This window comes from Ammospiza caudacuta, chromosome 11 (assembly GCF_027887145.1).
Source record: "Ammospiza caudacuta isolate bAmmCau1 chromosome 11, bAmmCau1.pri, whole genome shotgun sequence".
Classification (NCBI taxonomy): Eukaryota; Metazoa; Chordata; class Aves; order Passeriformes; family Passerellidae; genus Ammospiza; species Ammospiza caudacuta.
In genome coordinates this window covers 15,579,419-15,604,019 of record NC_080603.1, presented here as the reverse complement: position 1 = coordinate 15,604,019, position 24,601 = coordinate 15,579,419, and the positions used below count along the sequence as shown (strand labels likewise).

The window sequence follows — 24,601 nt, the reverse complement described above, 5'->3', positions numbered from 1 at the left end:
ACTGACTCCAATTCCCCTCTCACCCAGCCACCCCACTCTTTTATAGCACTCTCGTTCTCATTTGTTACAGCTGTGGCCTGTTAAAGTCAGGCCTGTTCCTAATCTTTGATAATTGGCCCAGCTGCAACTCCTTAGGGGTAAGATTACTTTCTACACTACCTTTATTTTCTTATATTCTATCCTCCTACACCATGGAACTCCTGCTGCAGGAGTGTGCAGGAGTTGGCCATGGCGAGGATGCTGACAAGTCAGGAGCCAACAGGAGCTGACACTCCTCGAGCCCAGAGCCTGCTCCATGTCCCACCTACCATTAACCCACAGCAGGAGCCTGCTCTGAGCCACTCCAGAGCAAGGGCTCGGGGAAAAGCATAACCTCAAAATTGCACCTAATTGTGGGGTGGGATCTCAGTCATCCCCACCTGGTAAGCACTTTGTGCCCTGGAGCAGAGGAGGGGCCACACATCAAAGGGCAGGAAGCTGGAGCAGGGAGGGAGGACAGGAAGAAGGAAAGCTGTGGAGAAACCAGGGCAAGGAGGGGGGCACCAGACACGCTCGGAATGTTCATGCCAGAATGAAACCTCCCCACGTTTCTGGGCAATGAGGCAGCTGCAGGGCTGGGGCACAGCGGGGTCCCACAGGGCTGCAGGAGGATGGGGCAGCAGGGCAGGAGGGCTGCGAGGGGCTGGGCAGCAGTGGGTGCAGAGCACACACGGGCTGAGGTGGCATGAGCCACACGGCAGGTCCAGGGGTCACAGCATTTACAGACAGACTGCATTGGCTGGGATATTCTCATGCTGCCAATCGTCCCTTTCAGAAACAAAGCTCATCTGGCTCCAGTGAGAGGATGCATCAGCACTGAGTGCTGCCAGCAAAGAAAACCTCCTTGTTAGAATAAACTAAAAGTGCAGAGAAAGTTCAGCCAGCAGAGGGCTAGGACAGGGCAGTGCCACCCCACCTGTGACATTCTACCTGCAGCAGACCTGGCTTAGTGCAGGAGTGAGATTGTCCTGCTGCACACCCCAGGTATCAACCCTTGGCACCCGTGAAACAGAGCAGCTTCAGCCAGCCAGGCCTGGTGGGGACCTGGCTCCCAGGGAGAGGCTGTCCTGCCACACTGGGTCTCCAGCTGGGATTCCAGCAGCTTGAGAACCAGGATAACCTGGGAGTGCTGAGGGTCCCACCATGGAGACAACATTGTTTGCGTGGACAGCTCTTCCTTTTTGCCACTACCTTTCATGGTGCCTTCCATTTTGTTTTTATTCCTCTTCTCCAGGAAATGGGGCTTTGTGCTGGCCAACAAGTTGCAACACGTATATAGAAAAAAAAAATCAACAAGTAGGAGACAAGACAGAGTAAAGAAAAGCAGGTGGGAATTTTCCTCTGTTTTTAGGAGTGGCAAAAGGTGCTTTGAAATCTGTTTATGCAGAATGGTGTAAAATCTTTAATTACACTTACGACAGCAAAGGAAGTAAACAGACTCTGGATGCATGAACTGGCCTCTGGGATATGGGAACTTGATCCCATGCAAGTGCACAAAAGATGTTGTGATTAATTTATATACAATTAGTGAGTAGCTCTCCACCTTGGAAGTTATCCAATTATGTATTCAAACACAAGAAACCAAAGAGAGAGAATTTAGGCACTTAGAAAACAAAAAAGGGTGTTATTATTTAAGGGACAGCCCCTATCATGCAGGACCAGCAGTGTTTCTGGCTGTGCTGAGGAAGGCTCCTCAGCCTGACTGGCATGGCTGCCAAGGTCTGAATCCCTACAGAGAGAGAAGCCAGAGGGATATTTACTCTTCAGAAAGTGGAAAAAACAAAACAGAGAAGGAAAACAAGGTCTCTGTATGCAGAAATACGTTGCAGATCTGGAGCAGTGACAAAGCTTTGGCCCAGTGCCATCTCACCCCTGTGGATGTGCACACCATAAAAACTGGAGTTTAAGCAGTGCCCATAATCCTGGGGTTTTGCTACATTCCATTGTCCCACATGAAGGGCTGCCTGATGCTGCTAAATAAGGTTTAAAAAGTTTTGTTGCTGCATTTACTGCTGTGTTCTCACAGCAGACCCTGGGTACAGGCAGAGCAGGCATTCAGCCAGGTTTGTCCTCATAGAGGGGAGGGAGGAGTGCACAGCCTAAGGGGGCAGAGGACATCTCCAAAGATGTAGGAGCAGATCCATGGGCATTTACCAGAGTCCTGTGGGCCCTGTCTGGGAATGCCCACTCAGATTTGAGCACTGTGGGCGCTGCAGGGCCCTGGCTGTGTGACTCAGCTCATCCTCTGTGCCCCTCTGAGCCCAGCCCAGAGAGCACCCCAGCTGCCCTGCCCCGCATCCCCTTCTCAGAGGAGACCTCCCACAGTCCCCAGTGGATTCATTATGCTCTTTTCTCAACCAGAAACATACTGTAAATGATCTAAAAAATGTCATTAAGCATGTTTAGAGAGCTTTTTCTGCAAATGAACTTTCTATTCTCATGGAGGAAGCACAGTGATTGGTTCACAGCATCACCAGCTCTGTCCAAGAGATGCCCAAGTAAGGCTATTTAAAGCCCACAGCTCTATTTTCTGAGGCTAAGCCACATTTCAGCCCTTAGCCCAGGCATGCTTTAATGCAGTTACACAATTATATTTTCTATGACCTATATAGAACCTACATCTTCCTCATGACACAGATTTATAGCAAGTGGGTAATCGCAGCTCTGCTCACGGAAAGAGACAACAGCCCCTATTATGTTAAGGAATGCAATTAAGAAATCTTCCTGCAGATTATGCTGTCCTGCAGCCAAGCAGGAAGCCCTTTGGCAGGGTTTGGGCTCTCCTGCTGCCAGAGCACTTGGGAGCCTGCTTCAAGTCAGCAACTTGCATTCCTGGGCACCAGGAGCCCAGGAATCACACAGGGAGTTCAGGAGTGGCCTCAGACTCTCAGATATCCCTCACTCTTAGGCCTTAAGGCTGTTTTATATATGTTTTATATGTGCACCAGGAAGATCCAAGGGCAGAATTTTGCCCTTGAAGGACTTCTTGACCAGCCAGCCCAGCATTTCCATCCCATATCTCTGAGTCCCCCCAGTCTCACACCACAGGTCAGAGGAAAATTTTAAGAATATCCTTTCTGAAAGAGCAAGTCTCATCCCTCCACACAGGCTGAGAGCACAAAGACACTGGCATATGTGTTTGGCTTTGCCTGTGAATAGCTGCATTGAGGCCACTGAGCCCAAGCACACACAGCCTGCATTGAAACACAGGCCTAAGTGTTTGCTAGACTGGAACTTACATTGTACAGAAAATAAATAACATAAATTCAGTGGTCAGTGCTCTGACTTGTGTGCAATGCATGGTTACAGTATGAAATGGCACAGAGATGCCATTCATAGTGAGTTTCATTCAAACCAGTTGGGAGATCTTAGGAATGATTACTTTAGACAATATTTAAAATGCTTCTATCTGTGCTGCAGCCCAGGAATATTAGTCAGATGTGTATTTCAGTGAAAAGAGACCTGACTTGAGGACATGCATCCATTTTCCACATGCCACACCTTGCATTCCCTGATATAATTATTCTTGAGAAAAGGTTGTTACCCATGGACTAGAACAAAAGCTTCTTGTACCAGGACAGATGTACAGAAGTGTAGGAACTTCCTTGGGGGGCAACAGATCAACATGGGACTGATTTTGATTCTGTAAGTGCCCATGCACAGACAGAGCTGGAAGCCAGCTCCTGGCTTGTGCCTGCAGGAGGGAAAGCTGCCTGAAGCAGGAGCTGGGGGCTTCCTGCTCCTCCCAGTGCCTGTTAGTGCTGCAGGAAGGGAGCAGCCATCCCCTGCAGGTGTCCCCAAGGCCTGGGGGAACCAGGCAAGCCATGTGTGCTTCAGGGCTGTGAAAGTGGCAGTGGTGCAAAAAGAAGGTCCAGATATGCTCTTGGGCTACAGAGTCTTAGGGACTTGCTTGTTGATAAAGGTACAGCAAAATAACATGTGCAGGGAGGGGAGGAGGTTGTGACTTAGTGTGTGGGCTGAGTGTATATGGGAAAGATGGGGAGAGAAGCATTTCCTGTGTGTGCACATGGTGTGGCAGCAGCTCCCAGTAAAAGCACTGGTTCCATCCCCACACCAGTGCTGGCCCTGAGAAAACTCAGTGCTGGAGTCCCTTGTTGGGATGGACAGACCACTGCACCCACTGGCTGACTGTGTCCTGCAGCTCTTCAAAGCCACCTTGTGCCAACAGCCAAGACACCACACATTTCACCCTCTTTAAAGATGGCCACTGCTACCTTGAAGCCTTTTCTGAGTCCCCAGGCAGATTTTCTGCAGGCACTTCCTCATTACCAAAGTGCACCTCAGCTGTATTGGAGTACTTGACCCACATTTCTTCTTTGGAGGGCTGCCAGGCCAAGTACCTGCACCAGCTTTCCCCAGGGAGGAGAGCTGTGCAGCCATACTCCAGACACCCACTGGATGTCTCCAGAGGGACACAGGGACTGACACATCCCTCCCTGCAGTGAGTGATGGAGCCATGGGGCCTTTCCAGGGTGCATTCCCTCTCCCAACAGTTCCCTCCTTAGTCATGCTTCCTGGAGCAATGGTTCTCTCTCATTAGAGCTGGAAAGGGAAGGTGCTTTGCTGTGCTCTGTATGCTTCAACACCTCTGAGCAAGCAGAAACCAGGAAGAAGACACAAGAACAGCCTGCTGACTGACTGTCATAGTAACCCTGGTTAAAGTCTGACCAGGAAAATGACTTCTCTTGCAGCACTTGACCCCAAAAGGTGATAGGTACCACCCACAGCCCTGGTGTGCAGTAATAGACCGTGCAGAGTTTTCCCCAAGCTGCTGTTCAAGGTCCCTGGGCAAGGTGCCTGTGGGGTGATGGTTAACCTTGGTGCCTGTTTAAGAGCAGCACTGTGGTGTTAATGCCTGCCCTCACCCCTGGCACCTTCCTCCCTGCAGATCCAACAATTCAGAGGACTTTAAAAGCCACTTGTAGCAGCCTTCATGCAGAAGACTGGAGTCACCACATGTATTATTCTACCACAAAAAGTAATTCAGCCTGTGGGAAGGGGGATAATACCTATTCTGGCATCAGTTATAACAATAACTCCAGCATGGGCAGGGTGGTGGCAGAGGCAGCTGGGAAAGTAAGGGAGCTTGGTGCAGGTAGAGTGATTTATTCAGGGCATTTAGCGAACCTGTAGCAGTGTCAGGGCCAGAAGTGCTTCATCTCAGTCCCCACTAAACCATTAAAACAGACCAGCTCTTACCTAGTTCCTCTGCTGAACACTGTCTTAACAACCAAACCAAAAATTCTTTCATTTTTCCCATTTTGACTTTTACTGATGTCTTGTCAAACACAGTGAAGGAAGATCTCAGGCAACCACATCTGTTCCATCTGTGTGCTGGAGCTGGAAACACCTGGGAAACACCACTGCCCTCCTCAACATCATCTGCTAGGTCCTGCACAAGAAAGAGTTTTCATACCAGGGGCCATGCTCATGGGGATGGACAACCTTGTCTCATGCTGGCTGGGGAATGCCCCCCCGGCCATACATATGGGGACAAAACACAGTCAGCTTCTCTGTAAGGGCAGAGGAAAGCAATACTGCACAAGGGGGTGGGCAGAGACCCCCTCTGTCACTGCTGTGTTGGGAGAAAGTGCAGTGAGACAAAGCACCCTCAGGGAACCAAATTAAGCTGCCCTGCAGGCAGTGGATTAAGGCATGTTCAGTGCAGCATGCTGTGATAAGTGCACTGAACCCTGGCTCAGCCAGGCACTGTGCCCAGAGCTGCCTTCGGCACTGGCAGGATGATGCTGCCAACCATCCTGCCAAGGGCTCTGGAGAGCTCTTCCCTTCAAGACACCACAGGAGAAGGCACTGGATGCTGCAGGAGACCTGCACACACAGCTACTTTGTGCCTTCTGATAAGCTGCTGTCAGCGCTGAGGTATTATTTATCAGTATTTTGAGGTGAAAACACAGGTCTGCTCTTGCCTCAAAGAGCACCAGGGGAGAGGATGATAGGGCTGTATCAGTAACATCCCTGTGGCCCTTCCAACGCTGCTGAGAATGAATTAACTGTATCTGGCTCCAGGCCAGGCCCTGGAGGTGGAGCTGGCTCTCTTACAAATTCTCTATTTGTAGCATCTCTCCAATACCCAGAGCTCAGGCTGCTGGCTGAGAAACCTGCTGGTATTGGTTTGGACATTTTTCAGCATTGTGGTTACACAAGAAGCTGTAAACTTGTGTTTCAAAACCCCAGCCAGAAGCACAGGTGCTGCTGTTGCTATTTACACCAGCATGTTTAAGGAGGATCTTTAAGCTAGGAAGATAAACCCATCCTGAGTTTCTGAGGTCTTCAAGTTTCCAAAAGGCTGAGCAAGCCTCCCGTGTGCGGGTGCACTGGGGGGCACTGTTGCAGAGCTGGGTGCTGCAGAGCAGAGCTCCCTGCAGAAACCCCAAAGGTCCAACAGGCACTGCCCTGGCCACTGGCAGAGGGCTGAGCAGCACCTCCCTGAGCAAGGCAGGACCTCATGCAGAGGACTGGCCACCTCTTGGCTCCTAGTGCCATCACAGAGAAGCTATGGATCTGAAGGGAAAACCAGGATCACTTCACAAAGGCTAAGGGGTGCACTAAGGAGCTGGACCATCCAAAGCACTGTGAGAAACATGCAGAAAAAGGTGGGACAGTGCCACAGCCTCAGCAGCTGGTGCTTGAAAAAAAAAAAGCCATGGCAAGCTTTGGCACCGTAATTTCTTGTAGGATATTACCGCAGCAATGAGCATGGGCTTCCATGGGATTTCACTGGACTTCTCTCTTTTGTCCTCAGGCTTTGAAGGTCACTGTCAACTGGAATTGAGTTTTCTTCCCTCTGTTACTCACCAGCAGAACAAAAATCTGCCCTCAATGCCATATTAGTGCACCTCTATGGCGTGAGACATGTACTCTTCTCTCTCCCAGACAGCCAGAGCTCCCCTCCCAGGCAGAAACCAGATCAGGCACTAACAGCCCTCCTGAGCACTTCTCAGGGGGCACAGGAGGGGACTGGGGCTCACATGCTGTGAAATCCTAACCCTGGCTCAACCACGAGGTCCTTGCATGGCCTGGGACACTTCTTGGCTCTCCAGTCTCCGTTCTGTCTGTGAGAGGAGCTAATCCGTATTACCAGGCAGCTGTAGCCCTTGGATGAGTTACATGAAGAGTGCTGAGGCAATGAATAATGCACAGCACTGCTCTAAACCATCTCCTTCGAGGGAAACCACACAAAATACAAACACTGACAGTGTTTACAGAGAGGCCTCTCTAACTGCCTGCTGCTGAGGAAATGGGCCATGCTGCCCATTCTGCTCCAGGCAGTTCTCACTGAGCTTCCACAAACCCACTACCTGCTGAAACATCATTAATTGTTATTATTAAACCACTTCCTTAATTACTGAACCTAATTAAATCCCAACCTCAGATTCAAAGGAGGTGGGAAAACAAATGTAGAAATGAGCACTGGAGCCAGAGACATATGCTTTAAAAATCTTACCATTTATTTTTCTCTCTGTGCAAATCAGAGCTACTTAACATTAATCACATTTCACAGGGCAGGGGGCAGAAGTGATCACTGTTGAAGCTGCACTTCAGTGGGATCTTTCTGGGTCCTGAATCCCAGGAAATCTTCATGTGCAGATGATCTGCAAAAGACACAAACTGCACAGCAGTATTTCTAGCAGTTGTTACTTTTAAGACAAGCTGCCTTGACAGCATCTCCAAGGGAAAGCTGCTTTCCTCCTGAAGGCATCACAGCACTCATGGCTGCATGCAGACTCCAAGAATTTGCAGACAGTGGTATACAAAAACTTTAAGGCACAGTTTCCAAGTCAGAGCTAGCAGAGGCAGATGAAGAAAGAGCAATCAACATGCTCTTTTCACAGCCACTTAATCTCACATAAGGCAAAAGAGTGGAAGGAAAAGCTGGTCCCTAAGAGTGAGAGGCTCAGGTCCCGGCCTGGCCAGCAGTGCCTGCAACTCACTGGCTGCTCCACCAGTGGTCACCACTGGAACACAGGGAATGGGGCATGGCAGGCAGCCATGCACTTGGAAAACATTATTGAAATCCTGCATGTGGCCAACAGAAGAGACCCTTTGGGATACTGGGTGAGATATATCATATCAGTTATCAAGAGGTAGATTGAGAAGATGATTGTGTGACATGGAGATTTCATTGTGCAATATTAAAAATAGGAAATGTGTCCCTTAAAGCATCCTTCCAGAGCTCATAGTCAGGCCATACTAGCTGCACAGTGCCCCATACTATTAAAATGCAGAGGATAAATGAAAAAACTGATTTGGAAAAGCCAACAGCATCTCCCTCACCAGCCAGAGGGGAATGGGGATGGATGGGCAATGTCTGTATCACAGTTGAGTAGTTCAGGCATGTAAGGTAGTAGTCCAAGAAACCAAATTTGTTTGCTGCATCAGCTTAAACTCTGTCCCACAAAGCTCAGCAGCAGCAGGTGGAGAGGGGCTGCTGAAAGATGGCTCAGACCTCATTATTAGTAGGGTTTTTCACTGCCCATCATGTGCCCAGTTGTTGGCTCTGGCATCTCCTGGCCACAGTGCTGGGAGGGAAGAACCCTTCTTTACAGCTAGGTAATGAGGCTGTTTAGAGGCAGTGTTGCAGTTTCCCTGGAAAGAGCAGACAGTCACAGCACAGCAGAACTTCTTGGCAGTATCAGGAAAACAATGGAAGGCTGTGACTGACCCATTTTCAACTGAATGGAAAACTCTGCTTTTGTTTCCCATTTTAGTTTCTCCCTTCAAGCCATCTCATAGCAACAGCTTTGCTCTGCTATTAGCAGTTTGCCCTTGTAAGGAAAAGCAAGAGCCCATTAATAAGCCAAATTTATCTGCTGACCTAATTACACTGGCCACATATTTGACACGTTATATTTACTTTCCTCTGCTTCCTCCATAGTTAAGAGGAAAACACCTTTCGACTTTAATCAGCACAGCAAGAAATGCAAACAACAAGAATGAGGGGGGGAAAAAAAACCACAAAACCATGCAGTTCTAGCATTCCACAACACAGGACTTGAAAGTGGAAGCACATGCATCTCCAGGGGAGACACAGCAGCAAGGAGTGCAGAGGTGAGGCCTAGCCTGTGTGTGAGCCCTGGAGGGATGCCTGAGGGATGCCTGCTTACAGCGTGGCTCCGGGGATGTAAAGCCAGTCGGCAATGGCTGTGGGCAGGTGGGTCATGACCTGCAGCCTCACCCACCAGTACATCTCCATGGGGTTGTAGCGGTTCCTGGGGCGCGGGGACGTGAGCGCTTCAGTGATGGCGTTCAAGACCAGAGACACGTCCTTCAGGCCGCTGCTCACAAAGGACTTCATGGTGGCCACGTGGCGGGCGAAGTGCTCGCGGCCGTAGTCCTGCCGCACGGCGAGGGTGGCCCCGCTCCACAGAGCCTGGGCCTGCCTGTCGATGCCGGCCGCCGTCAGGATGCCCGTGGCTGCCACAAAGTTGCTGGGCTCGACGAGGACGACGCGCACGCCCCAGCGGTACATCTCCTGCCGCAGGCAGTCCGAGAACGCCGCCACCCCAAACTTGGACACGCAGTAGCACGAGCGAGACGGGCTCGCCATGCGGCCCAGCATGCTCGTGATGTTCACCACACGGCCTAGAGAGAAACCAGCAGGGACGGGGATGAGCTGCACAAGCAGCAGCCAGAACATCCCAGTGAAAGGTACTCAGTGGGATGATGCTGATTTGTAAAATCTGAATCTTGAACACACACACCCTTGTCATGGAGATTTCTCTCCTGCCTCAAGCGAGGCTAACCCCTGTTCTCCAGGGGATGGTGCATATGCCTACCTCTGCATCAAAGAAATCACCAAGCATACAAGACATTTCCCTCCTCGTTTCCAAGCAGGGAAGTACCATGATCTTCGAGACTGTTAGCTGTGTGTTCTCTGGAGTGTGCCTCACCCATGTGTCTAGCTAGAGAAGGGCTCAAGCTCCCAGCCTAGAGTGTCATGAGCTGCAAAGCTCACAACTCTGTGTGATTTCATCCAAGTGTTCTAGTTCTTTCTGCAAGCTTGACAGCTCATCTGCCTAACACATGTGTGTACTTTTAGACCTGAGCTGGATGGCAGAGAGTGAGTAGAGATTTCTCTGCACCTGCAGCATGAGCAGCACAACCCACTCAACCAGCTGGTCAGCCACAAGTCTCTACAGTGGCCATTCCTGGGACAAACAAGGGGAGACTTGATGTGCTGCTGTTCACAGGCAGTGAAGAGCAGTTGTCCTAATTCCTGCCAACAGCCCATGACAAGCCCTCGGGGCACTGCCTTAGGGCAATGACAGCAGTGGTCACTCCTCTGTGTGTCTCAGCACTATGTGCACTATGGTTTCAGATACACTTGCAAACAAGCCCTTCAAATTCCACCAGCTATTTTTACAGAGAGCATTTTCACAGCCAGGGAGCACAATACCCTTCTGCAGCTCGAAATTTCAGCTGAGAAACAAGTGGACAGCTCTACTGTCTCATTCCAGACCTAAGTGTAACTTAGAGGGATTGTGAGATCCACCTGCTGAACTGATGGGTAACATACTTTTTGTAGTGAGATAGAGCTCGTTTAGTGGTTAATTGCTGTCTGGGAATGGCATCTGAGCAATCTTCTTAATATACCCCCTTTTGTCCTCCCAGAACACACACCTATACCATCATTCCCACACATGCTAAATAAAGAAGCTCTTCAGAGTTCTGCTCATACATATCTTTTCTCAATATAAAACAAAGAGTTTTGACAATACCATTGTCCTGTAAGACATCTGAAATGGCTGTCATTTAATCTCATTTATTCTGTCACTACCTGAAGTCATCTGTGAATGGAACAACATGAAGGGAGAAGATGCAGTTATCCAAACATGACCACTCTGTGGACTCTGGATTATCTTGTCTGTGTGATATCTGCCAATACTGCACAAAAGTCTCTGATATCTTGGATGTTTGCTGTGTAGGTGCCTGGCCTGTCCCAAGAATAGTCTGTACTACCAAATGCTTACATGGCATCCTCAGAAACCCTCCTTGGCCTGCACAGGCATTCCCCCAAGTACAGCTTGCATTTCTACCTACATCTCTTTGCTGTGCTACAAAAGCTCTGAGCCTTACCCACTGCCCAGCATGTACCTTTAGCTCTGCGAATGAGGGGCAGGAAAGCTTTTGTCACCCTCACAGTTCCCCATAGGTTGACCTCTGCCACTTCCTTGTAGTTGTCTAAACTTGCAAATTCCACCTCTCCAAAGGTTGAGATGCCAGCGTTGTTCACTAGGCCCCACAGACCTGCCAACAAACACATGGTTAAAGACTGGGACAAGGAAGAGTGTCACAGAGAAAACACTTTCCTTGTTGTTCACAGTAACCCAAAACCTTAACAAAAAACTGGGTACTTTCATAGAAATAAGTTGTAGAAAAAAATCCAGCAAGGAGATGAAATATGTTCTTCTTCCACCAGGGGCTTGTTTGGAACATCAGGGAAAGTGATGGGGCCACACAAGTATTGTCTCTTGACCATCTCCTGTACAGTCAAGCGCTCTTCTAGGGCTTTATAAGGCTGCATCTAGCTCTCTTTTAAGCCTCCTCTTGATCCGAGGTTTGTCTCCACTCAGTGACTTTATAATGAATTCTGCAATTTGGAAGGGGTTGGACTTTCTCCAACAATTAGGAGGGAAAGGGGGAAAAAAAGGAAAGAAAACAGGTATTTTTGATTTCTTAATCCCCTTCACAACTCTGGCTTGCTGTTTGGATGGTACATGGTATTGATCTGTACATTCATGGCCTGGTTAACAGCTGCTGTGTTTTAGTCCAAGTATTTGGTTTCCCTCAACCCTAACTTTATCAGGAGCTAGCAAACTTACAACCAACCCTTACAACTAGTGGAATTTAAAAATTAATGTCTTTTGCACATGCAGTCCTGTCAAAATTAAATTGACTGCACTTCCCAAGAGCTTCTGTGATGAACCCTTTACATGTCGGGACTTAACGGGTCAGCAAGGACTTGACTCTTCAAAGCGATTGCTGCAGGACTCCCAGTGGCAAAGGTCTGTAGGGCTGAATCCATACTGTCCATCCTGTCTGTAGAGCTGAAACCATACTGTCCATACTGTCTGTGGGGCTGGGCTGAATCCATACTGTCCATACTGTCTGTAGGGCTGAGTCCATACTCCACGGATTTATTGAAGCATGGGACTATGCAGCCATAAATTGCACGAGGAACAAACAGAGGAGTTGGAACAAGACAACAAAGTTGCTCCTCATTAGATGTCCTCCCTTACACCATGGTTATTTTTCACTGTGCTGGAGTCAGGGCTGACCTGTTGGGGCTGCATTAGACTCAGTTGAAGTTGGGGCCCCTTTCCACTCCAGGACCTTCCTCTTACCAAGAACTAACAGGGCTAAGAAGGAGTCTTTATGTCCACGGAGCTCCAACATTGCTATCAAAAGCACCAATGTCATGCCACCCTGTTGATAAATGTTATCAAGCTCTCTCTCAAAAACTTTTGGGCTATTTGCCCTGCCTCTGCTCCATGGCTTCCCTATTCTGATGCATGAAAGTCTTTTAACTTTCACCCTGTATTGATTCAGTCAGATAGTAACCATGTATTTTACCAAACATAGTCTTATAAGCAAATTGCAATACTCTGCCAATGTGCAATGGCATTAACCTCCCGTTGCACTTAAAAACATCAACATGCCCTTGGCAGACTGACTGTGCCCTCACATGGGCCCAGTAACCCTGCCCTGTTCCCAGCTAAGGTTGTTCTCCCTGAAGGCTGTTTCCAGCTGTGTACAGCTGTGGCTCCCAGTTGTAGTGAGGCAAGATGACTGAAATTCACACTGATCTGCATCCAGAACAGCATCTCACCCTGAATGGGATCCTTTTGTAATTTCAGAGTAATTTCACCACGAACAAAAAAACATTCTAAGAAAATTTGGCAGGAATTTACCAAAGACAAACTGTCGGTCACAAACTGACCTCTGCATAGCATTCCTTACCAAATTCCTGTAAATTTCTGTGCAATTTCCCATTTCCTGGGTTGTGATGTTAGTTCTCATGAACGTCCCTGAATCATTATTTACCATCATTTGTTGTTGGAATTTCATTGCTCACAGATCAGGGCACGTTACAAAGTGCTGAGGGGAGCTCAGTCACAGGACTGTTTGCTGGACAGCAGTGTGTTTATTGAGCAGAGCCTTATCACTATTACGTTTCTAGAGTCAACAAATACAGTGGGAGCTGCATGAGACCAAAAACAAATGGGCACTCCTATCCAAAGAGTTCAGCCTTATGTGCACAGCACAGGGAGAAGAGGTATAAAGAAATGCAGAGTCCCAAACCTGTTCTGCACCAACTCCTCTGGGGCCCCATTCAGTGTGCAACCACACCTCTGTGCAAGGCACCTCAGTCTCAGTAGTCTTTATGTTCCAGTACCTATTTATTGAGCACTATTTATTGGGAAGCCTCAAACCTCAGTCACACCTATGGGCCTAAAAAGAAGCCTTTGTTTCTTTGTACACAGTGCTGAGGCAAACAGCTACAGGAGGAACCAGTCCAACTTGCTGATCAGGGATGCAAGCCTTCTCTGTCCCTGCTACACACACAGTTTTGCAAACACTGCTGCATTTATAGAAGCAATAGAGCTGCTCCATTCCAAGCTTTCACTCAGTGGAAAAAGGCTTTCTGCTACCACTGCTGTTGCTGGGCTCTTCAGGAAAAGCTCAAGAAGCTGCGAAAAGCAGGACGAGGGCTCGGTGATTGTGTAGGAAGAAAAATCATGCAGAGAGAACATGTGTGGGATCAGAGCTGGTACATTACTCAGTTACATTTCATATGCTTGTTTTAGGAAAGGTGTGCTCACGTAATCTGCATGAAGATTAAAGCTGCTGTTATTTACTAGCTTCACACTTGCTGTGAACAAAACCAGGGCCATGGCAGACTCATCTAAGCTTCAAGATGAGCAACCACCTTCAAGTCACAACCCTGAAGTCCTGAAGCCACGGATGTCAGACTTCGGTTCACCCTCAGCCTGTGTCTACAGCTGCTGGCCAGCTTGCTGCTGGCACAGAGGCTGCAGAAAAGCCTATGCAGGGCAAGAAGTCTCACCTCATCACATGGGAAGAAGTCAGGTGGTGTCACATCAGGCTCTGACTGTAAACTCACATCCCACTGCCAAAGCACTTCAAAGAAGGAAAGAACCCGTATCTCCCTTGACATGCCTTTGGGATCCATGAGTTGGACTCATGCTTAAGTTGACATGTGGATTAAGGTCACCTCTGCCAAGCCTACCCTGGATTCCACTATACATCACCTCTGGGATGTTGCATGGCAAACTAAAAACATGGATTGATCTGACTGAAGATTAATCCAGGATTGGGGGCAGTTCAAATCTGTGCTCCAGCTCAGCACTCAGTTGTACCCACACAGCAGAGGGGACAGCAGCAGTAAGCAGCCAGAGCCCATCACCTCTTCATTAGCAGGGTCACTTGCAAGGTCTGCGTGAGCTAGGAGCACATGTGGCAGGAGTGCAAGGAAGGGATCAGGCTCTGGCTGTTCTGTGTCCTTCACAGACATTCAAGGACAAAGACACAGATACTTGTGGGCTAGCTGCCACTCATGGCTTTTTATGGGATGTGCAGTTAAAGCCTAATCCTCCAGCCAGTCTTGGTCTCTTTCCATGTGGCTGCCACATCAATAACAAGACAATTGTCCTCACTGACCCGAGAACAGCACAGCCTGACTGCTAGCCACATACTGTCACAGGCCTTCAGGCTTGTTAACCCTCTTTTGGTGGTCCATAGAGAGAAAGACTTGGTAAATGCATGGTCTGCTCTGCAGAAAGGATTCTGTGAGCAAAAGATCCCTACATACCTTCCTCTGGCTCCTTCAAGGTCCTCTTCACAAAATCCACAGCCCGAGCCACCTCCTGGTCACTGCACACATCCATCTGTAGCACTTTCATCCGCTCAGACTTCATGTTCCTCAGCTCCCTGGCTCCATCTCCATTCTCATCCTGTCCAACAGAACATTAGGGTGTCCCACTAAGATGGACCAAGAACAGCAATGCAGCTTGGGGCCACGTATATTTACATGGACAGGAAACAGAAGCTACTGAAACTGCATACACAGGTGTAAACTTGGTGCACAACTATGCACAAACCAGTGTGCCACCCTCCTGTTCCCTCCAGCACCACTTCCAGAACTGCATCAGTGACCCAATGCCCTGAAGCATCACAGAGCCCACCCTGCTTTTGGCTCCTCATGATGGGTTTCACATCCCTAACATGCTGAAATATTGCGCCAGCAGGGGAGAACCATGGGTGCCTCTCCACAGCCTCAGTCTCTGTGCTCTACGGGTAACATAACTTGTACAGGAACTGGAGTCAGATGTTCAGGAATACCTGTTCAGTGAAGATCTGCTACACAGCAGCACAATTACAGACATTAGGCATGAAAGGAGATTCTGGCTCAGGAAGAAAGAACTTTTTTTCTTTACCACTCAATAGGCAATAAGAACTTCATGGCTCTACTTTCCTTTTCACCCTTTTCCTTTCTTTCCTCCCCATCCCACTGTTATCATTAGAGATTCTGTTACTACTGTGGGTTTTTTGTTTGTTTGGTTTTTTGTTGTTTGTTTGTTTGTTTGTTTGTTTAGTGAAATGTAAACACAGTTAAAATTCCAAATTTTACCTGCTCACTTCCAGGCAAGATTGCTGCTTAAGCCTTAGAGCCTTGCTCAGGTAGTAAATAACAAATAAAAGTGAAAAGAGCACAGATTAGCAACACAGTTCCACAGCAGGCTTGAGATTTATTCACAAAACTATTCCCTGAATCACAAGCTCTGCCTCATTAGGGAGGAAGAAATTATGAATTGGTGAGTCACCATGCCTGGCTGCCACTCTTCCTTTATCACTTGATACCACCTCCCACAGCACAAGGGCAAACAAGGCGAGCAACCCACCCACAGTCACCTGCTCAGCAGCCTCTGCAGTCAGGCAGATGTAAAAAACATGTCACTGCTTCGTTTTTATAAATATCTCAGGCTATTTAATTCATAGAGTATACAACACCTCATCTCCACCTTCAGTCCAGTGAACAATGACACATAATGAAGGAAAAGAGCTGAAATGTCCATCACAAACATGAGCAAAAGAGGGCAGTTCTCTTAGAAATCAATATATAGTTACACTGGCATTATGACAATAGTAGGAATGAGTTCTTGGCCCCATGGCTGCATGTCATTTCACAACCAACTTCTTTCCCAGTACAAGAACAGCAAACAAAGTTGGAAGCTTTTCTAATGCACATCAAACGGGCTGTGTGTGACGGGCTGTGTTGGCCCTCTTATCTAGCCACAAAAACAATCTCCACGTGGTGTTACAAATAGTCAACAGCACGGTCACCAAAATGTTATATTCCCTTTGAAACAGATGAGAGTTGTATGATGCCTCAATGTATTTCTGGAAGATGCTCCTGCATCTCACCAGTTTTATAAAGCAAATTTTCACTACTTAATAGTGTGTAAAGTAGAGCAAATTCAGCTTCTAAATAGAGAGATTTATTGTACCTATATAAAAAGCCATAACTGTACCTGCATGTAAGTGCCAGTTGTCATTTGAGCACTGAAAAGACCTTTCCCTGCATTTTTTTCTAATCTTGCATAATACTTATAAAACAAAGAAGAAATCTTTCCACTGCTTTTTAAGAAACAAAGTCATAGGCTGGCAACTTAAAAATCCAGTAAAAATTGTTTGTATTATTAATATGGAAATTAATTTTCCTCTATCATCAGTGCAACTCTATCTGCAACCTTCCCAGCTACAATTTACTCATTATTGACAAAACATATTGATTTTGGAAGACTGACTTCAACATGCAATATCAATTGGGACCACTTTTCATAGTTGCACACACCACCTTAGCCACTATTTAACTGTAAAACAAAGTGCTCAATTTGTTTGTCCAGAACACCACAAATGGAGCAGCTCCAGATTTTTATGGAAGCAACTGAACATAATCCTATGTTCTGTGGTCTTCAGGGCTTTAAGTACATTCCTTGTTAGGTTCTATGTGATACTTCTTCCTTGTTTTTAAAATGGTAGATTTGTTGGCTGGGATAACACCTAGAGCAGTTCCCATGGGAGCAGCCAGACTGTTCTCCCAGGGATGATCTTTGTGATCTTCCCCAGCAGGAGCCACACAGCAGCACAAATCAAGTGAGGTGCTGGCAGCAATGGCTCAACTGCTCCTGCAAAGCCTCTCTCCGCTTCCCTTTGCTGATTTTTGTCCTCAAAAAATCTCCCAGCTTCCCCTTCCCAGCTCCATAAGAGTTTAAAGCCATCGTGTTCCAGCCCAGCCTGCTGCCCAGGCTCTCTCCATGGGCCTTCAATGGGACTGTGTGGTTTCCTCCCAGCTATCTCCTATGCCCTGGTTATCCTGCCTTGGCAGCCCTGCAGGCTCTGTGCCTAGCAGGGGATGCTCCTGGCTGAGAAGCCCAGCAGCTCCACAAACCCCCTATACCCAGCTGAGGCAACTTGCTCCAGCTTTTGGCTGTCTCCCCTTCCCTTCTTTGCTCCTTTCCCCTGTTCTGGTTTGGAGGATCCCAGTGCAGTGGTGCTGAGGAGAGGCAGATCACACAGATGTTCATCAGGGAAGAGCCCCCCTGTTAGAGACACAGCCATGGCTTTTTCCCAGGGAAGCTCCTGGGATTCAGGATCACATTCAGCTCAGTGGGATGTCAGGGGGAAGCAGGAAGCCATGAACAATGCTGAGCTCCATGGATGCAGGCACCTTGCCCCGTGTGCGCCCGTTCCTTCCCAGCCTGCTGCCAATGCAGGCGCTGCCTTCCTGCGCTTCCTGAGCAGAACACCTCGTGCTTGTCCTTGCTGCATTCCAAACCACTGGAACTGCCTTCAGACTCCATCTGACCTGCCAGGATCATTTTCAACCCTGTTCCCCAAAAGGCCTATCATCTTCTCTGCATGCTTCTGTGCATATTTTTTTCTGAGTGCAAACTCTTCTGGGCTATGGTCTTCCAAGGATATGGTCCTGGGACTAAACAGCAGTCACTTAGAGGATGATTTTGCTCATGAGACTATCATGAGGGACTGTAACAAACTGTGACAAAACACTTACTGGGATACATTGATTCCTTCCCCTTCAGCCACTCTGTTGCTTAGCCAAAATGAGATTAGATTGACCCAGCACAGTTTGTTCCCAGTAAACTTATACAGGCAGAGTGCATCACACTATGATGCAGTCATCTGTAAAACTGACAGGGCAGTGTGTGGCAATTGCATCGAGTGCACTGAAGGTGAGCTGCCTGGCTGGCAATTCCAGAGGTCTAGCTCCTTTGGGAAGGGAGGTATGATATCTGTCCTCTTCCAGGCTTCTGGAAATCCCCTGGCTTCCAGGTGCTCTTGAAAATATCACCCATGGGGCAGAAATCACAATGGCTCATTCTCTAAATGCCCTTAAGTATATTTCACCAGGCCTGGTGAACTTGAGCACATTAATTTATATATAAACATCCCTTGTTCTTTACCTTTTCTTGCCTACAGTCGTCATGATAACATCTGGCAGTAGGGACACAAAAAAATTATTATTTTTTTCAATAAGGTCAAGGAAAATAAAACAATTATTATTTCAACTTTTCCCGTAATTTCTACTTTTAAGGTTATTTAATAATCTATTTCTGTGTGGTTTTTCCATCTTAATCCTTATATATTAACAGAAACCTTCTCAGTAGACTTACTTGCCCTTGCTTAATGTAATCTCTTTTCCATTTGATCCTTTCCAGTTCTATCCCAGCCTGCATGCAATATTCTTTTTATTCCTGTAACTTTATATTTGACTGTCTGAGCTTTAAGAAGCTCCTGATCATTAAGAAGCTCCTGATGCACCTTACAGTCTGTTATGATGTATTTAATTAAAGAGCTGTCTGTGGGGGTATAGTACATCAGGGACCCTTTAATTCTCTGTATAAAAGCATGTAAGTGGTGATGGACTAACTAGGTGTGAACTATGAGCCTGGCATCTGCTTCATGACAACTGCCCCCACACCTGCTCTGGCCCTGCTGGGAACCTACAGCAGCTCACAAGAATGAAGCAAGCAAGCAAACAGGCCTCACTTCAGGAGCATTTCATCTCTTTATGGAGTTTCCAATGGAGCCTGTCCCTCTCTGCTCTACACTAGCATGTGCCTTCCAAACAGCTCCCTCAGCCACCCTATTTTCCCTTTCCTTTCCATTCCCTACATCTGCTGCTCTGCAGAGTGCCTGACTTGCCATCAGCACTGAGACAGGCATCCCAAAGCAGCAAATGACATGATTACTGAAGGAATTACAGAGGCTCCTTATGGAAATTTCCAAACAGTGGCAGTAATCCAACAGGACTCTCTTGCTCTCAAGTTACACAATATGTCAGCTGATAATAACTTTCCCTTCTGGTGTGGTGGAAGAACGTAATGTCTGCCACAATCACACAGGCAGAGAAGGCCACCCTTGTTTGTTCTCACCTTCCACAGTACTCTAAAATCTGTAGTCATCATGCCCTGAGCACCTGTGCTGATGTCATCATCTTCAAATGGAGAAATGAGTGACTGTTAAATGATTTTGAACAATTCAGGTCAGAAATCACAGTTTTGACTAGCAATACAGCAAAAATGCATACTAAAGGTAAAATCCCAGCTGACATGGCAGTGGAGGCAGCCCAGTTTTTAAAAAGGGTTTCACAACACTAAGTTGTAAGTCCTTTGCATGAGCAGGGATTGGAATGAGGAGTCTGCAACCACTTCAGATTTAGTGTGTCTAAACTTATCTCTTACAAGTGATGCCACCTGCTAAACACATGTGACAGGAAGTCAGACCTAAAGATGTCAGAAATATATGGTAAATTTGTTTATTCAGCTATCCATACACTGAACAGCTTGTACAGAAGCTGCAGAAGCACAGTTGCATGACATTTTGGAAACAGAGCCTTAATAATGCAGAAGAGGCAGCTTGGAGATGAGTTTAGGGAGGGTGTCCACAAAAAATGACATTGTGAAAGACAGCAACAGGGACGCCATGGAAGACAAAAAGCCACAGTGCCACTGCAATCTTGGCCTATCAGATTTATGGTGTTGTGGTATTTCTGAGAGGCTTGCAGCAGTGAACAGGGCCACACTGTACAAGCTACTGTACAGACATGCAGTTGACAGATGAGCCCTACCCTAAAGAGCTCACAATTACAGGAATGAGGTACAAGATACAACAGGCAGATGAAGCAATCAAAAATGTAACAATCCCTGCCCACTGCACATCTCTCAGGTCTTGAACCAGGATAAATAGAGGCTGCAAATGAAGATGCTTTCTTTTGAGAAGTGTTTTTCTCTAATCAGAAAAATTTTTATTAATTTCTCCACTCACCATGAGCAAGCATCCAGCAAAAACAGTAAATCCCTTTGCATGAAGGCATTTTGCCAAAGCATGTCCAAAACCTTTGTCACAGCCTGTTATTAGCACCGCCTTTCCTTCAGCCTGTGTGAGGAAAAACAGTCACAGGATATCATCAGATATTACAATGCAGGCACCACCACCACCCTGCCCCACAGCACAGGAGCCACTTGCAGTCCTGCAGCCAGGGCAGGTACAATTCCTGCTGCAAGTGACAGTGGCACCTGTGTACACAAACACAACCACCTCCCAACTACTGTGAAATCAAATTTATGCAGTTGCTGTCTGTAGCAATTTGTGTTGCCTTGATACCTGAGCTGGAGCAGTAACTATTCCTTTCAAGTATTGGTGGCCAAAGCAGAACAGAATCATTTCAAAAGAAGTTAATGGTGTACCAGTTCATAGTAAGAAAAAAGCAGCACAGAGAGCATCCAAATGGCAGGATGTCACTGGCTTGAACTGTACAGCAGCTCTTTTAGCTGCTGAGTGACTGCTGCCTGTTCCCCACCTACTCCCACTCTATGCACCACTTTCCATGCTGTATTTTAGCACACAGGAATGTGACTACAGGTTAGACCTTCCTCCTGAAACTCTGCAGTTTTAAGAAGAACAACTTATCAAATCCTACAGTTCTCTCCTACATTATCATTTGACTGACAGGTAAATTGAGAAAGAAGATTTGATATTCCATTTGATATGACACAACACAGGGTTGAGATAGATATGAAAGCAGAATCCCAAATCCTGAAGATAAGCTACAGCAAAACACTGCCCATTCAACTTCTGTCTTTGCTGGAAAGCCATCTTCTCCCCACAGGTGTGAAGCAATGTGAGCTAACACAACCCAGCTAGAAGGCTGCCAGCTGCTGTGCTGCACAATGCTCCAAACTGAAACTATATCCATGAGGCAATAACATGATACAGCAATAAAAATGCAGAGGATGCAATAAGGAAGTGAGTTCAGTTAGATCTCCCTGGAGATATCAGCAGCTAATATTGCCTGTTAGTGTATTCACAATGGCTGGAATATGAACACATTTATGTATGAATTGCACTGGCTGGTCAGACACATTTTCAGAGAGAAATGGGTCAATCACCACTGCTCCCTCATCTCTTGCTTTGCTGACATGTGGTGCAGTAAAGCAGCAATAAGGAACGATTGCAGGGTGATAGTGATCAGGGCATTACTGCACAAACTCAGGGTGAGCCTCAGCAGAGAACAATAAGCAAATAAAGCTACACCCTGTCCTATAACTCATGTTGAAGCAACTGCTCTCAAAGGGGAGTTAAGAGCTGCAGCTGAAACAAGAACTGATCAAAAGTCTGTCCTGCATTTATAATACAAACACCCACAGTAACATTATACTATAACCTATACTCAAAGAGCACCTAGGTACAGACTAGCTCTATTAAAGCTCTAAAGATAGCTACAGCTAAAGGACAAAATATGAGTGAGAATTAAATATACAGTGCTCAGTCTGAATTTAATTTAGACTGACACAACTCTAAGAGAGATGAAAATCAAACATTAACCAGATCACAGAAATTGTCAAGGTCACCTCTGGCAATAACTCAGCAAGCTGGCCTGTGGAAAAAAAAAAAAGGATTTGACTTTTTTTTTCTCTTTCTCTCATTTCCCTAAAGCCTTTGCCTCTAAATCTTCAAGGCAGGGGACTTCCCAAAAGAGCAGTTAGTGTGCAGGAAATAGGCAGCTGTAATCACTTCCAGAACACAGGTCAGGCAAGCAAAGAAGATATCCAATCCTCAACCATCATTAGGTCAAAAAAAAAAAAAAAAAATCAACCAACCAAAATGCAGACAGAAATGAGTTTAAAAATCCTCTTATTTGCCTTTAATAGTAAGGAAAGTGAGTGACAACTTACAGTTTGAAAAGGATCTTGTGATTGTTATTTGCTATAACCCTAATAGCTGGCAATAAAACACGTGACTCCAGCATCACGGCTCATAACAGACAGGGGCCCCAGCAGCACCAAGGAGCATGCAAAACCCCAAGGGATGTACTGGATCTCACATCTGTGCCTGTCTGTGCCATGCCTGATGGACACAGAGCTCCAGGGATGACAGCAGGGATCAACCCCATCCCCAGCCAAAGGGACCCTATGCCAGGAAAACTTCTGAATGCAGAAATGCCCAATCACCCTTATCTTTTGCAAGTCTTAAGATAAGGCTTAATGGGCCTGTTCCTGAAGTTTGATACGGCAAATCTGCAGCTTAATTTGACTCAATGCTGGGACAGGCAGAGAGGATAAGTTATCAGCACAGTGACCTTAATGAGCATTCTGAGGAACTTAGGTGCCTCCCTCACTCGGGGTCACACAGGGCTGCCTGGAAACACTGCATGGCAGACAGCACTCCAGAGCTGCCAGGGTGCCTGGCACAGCATGCCTGGGGGCTGCTAGAGCACTTCTTGTACCAGAGGTGCTGCTGTGGCATGTGAGCACAGTAACACTATGCTTGCTGTGTGATCCACAACACTATTACTCACAGTTCAGGCAGCCCTAGCAGAGCAGCCTCATTTTAACCTGCAGTCAGCTCAGATGTACACAGCATTTCCTACTGGGACATGGCCAGTTTATTAAATAGTATTATTTATTTTATTAATGCAGGTGATCCATCAGAATTATATATTTACTGCAGAACAGACTGAAGAAACTGAAGCTACTTTTTCAGCCTGTCTCTCTAGACAATGTGGGAATATGGCATGCTTACCTAGACTTAATTTTTTTTTTTTTTTTTAATCCTGTTCCCATTTATGGCTCCCCTGACCATTCCCTGATGTTATCAAACAGATTGATTTTAGGATAAGTGCAGTTCCAAAGTAAACTTGGCTTGTTCCTTTTTCCAGGGTTTGGAAAGTTGAGGTTTTCAATCCCAGGAAAAAGAACTGAAAATATTCACTAAAGGGAAGGTATTTTCTCAAGTGGAACAGGGATGGAGAAAGTAAGAGAAGCAGAGTGGGTGAAGGAGTGAAGTGGGAGGCTACAGCTGTTATCTGGCCATTCTAGGGGGAAGGACTGAGCTGGAGGTCCTGAAGCAAAAACATTGGCTCAGAGAGCAAGTCATATCCTGGGCATCCAAAGCAGCACGGACAGCAGGTCAAAGGAGGTGATTCTCTCTCTACTTTGGTGAGACCCCACCCTGCAGTGCTGCATCCAGCTTCAGTCTCCCAGCACAGGAAGCACATGAACCTGTTGGAGTGCATCCAGAGAAGGCCACCAAGATGGTCAGAGAGATGGAGCACCTCTCCTATGAAACAAGGCTGAGAGAATTTAGATTGTTCAGCCTGGAAAAGAAAAGGATTTGGGATGACCTAATTGTGGCCTTCTACTTCTGAGGGGAAGCCATTTACAGGAGCATGTAGTGACAGGACAAGGGGGAAAGGGTTTAAATTGAGAGTAGGTTTAGATAAGACATTAGGGAATAAAATCTTAACTGTGAGGGTGCTGAGGCCCTGGCACAAGTTGCCCAGAGAAGCTGTGGATGCCCCATCCCTGGAAGTGTTCCAGGCCAAGGCAGACAGGGCTCTGAGCAACCGGGTATAGTGGAAGGTGTCCCTGCACATGGGACGGGGTTGGACCTGGATGATCTTTAAGGTCCCTTCCAACCGAAGCCATTCTATGATTATACGAACATGTTCCCCCTCCCAGTGAAGCACTGCTGGGGGGAAACAGCCGCCGCACCGCGGGGTCCGAGGGCAGCGCCCGCGGCACCGCGGCCGGGCCGAGCCTCGAGGCAGGGGCCACATCGCCCCGGGCCGTGCCCAGCTCGGCGCTTCGCCCCCCTCACAGCGTCTGTCGGCTCCACCAGCCCAGCCCAGCCCGGCGCGGGCAGCGCGGCTCCGGCCTCGACACCTGCAGCGCCTCTGCCCGGCCCGGCCCGGCGCCATTTTGGGCCTCGGGGGCGCCTCCGGCGGGCTCTGCCCCGGGCGAGCCCCGGCCCCTCGCCGCGGTACTCACGGGCAGGGCGCGGCGGGCCCGCCGCAGGAGGAGGAGGAGGTGGAGGAGCAGCACCCCCGCGGCGCCCAGCGCCGGCAGCAGCCCCGCGCCGCTCCGCATGGCCGCAGCCTATCGCCGCCGCCGCTCCGGCCCTGCCCCCGGCCCGC

General features: G+C 47.7%; 1 protein-coding gene across 1 annotated transcript; it reads right to left on the bottom strand.

Moving 5' to 3' along the window:
- Positions 1-9,168: 9,168 nt before the first annotated feature.
- On the bottom strand, positions 9,169-24,563 carry LOC131562380 (D-beta-hydroxybutyrate dehydrogenase, mitochondrial-like). The gene is made up of 5 exons (XM_058812048.1): positions 24,456-24,563; positions 20,452-20,562; positions 14,915-15,056; positions 11,176-11,328; positions 9,169-9,663 (listed from the first exon to the last, which is right to left on the bottom strand). Exons 1-5 carry the CDS (start codon positions 24,552-24,554, stop codon positions 9,182-9,184), a joined length of 987 nt encoding a protein of 328 aa, XP_058668031.1. The 5' UTR covers positions 24,555-24,563; the 3' UTR covers positions 9,169-9,181.
- Between the last annotated feature and the right edge of the window lie 38 nt (positions 24,564-24,601).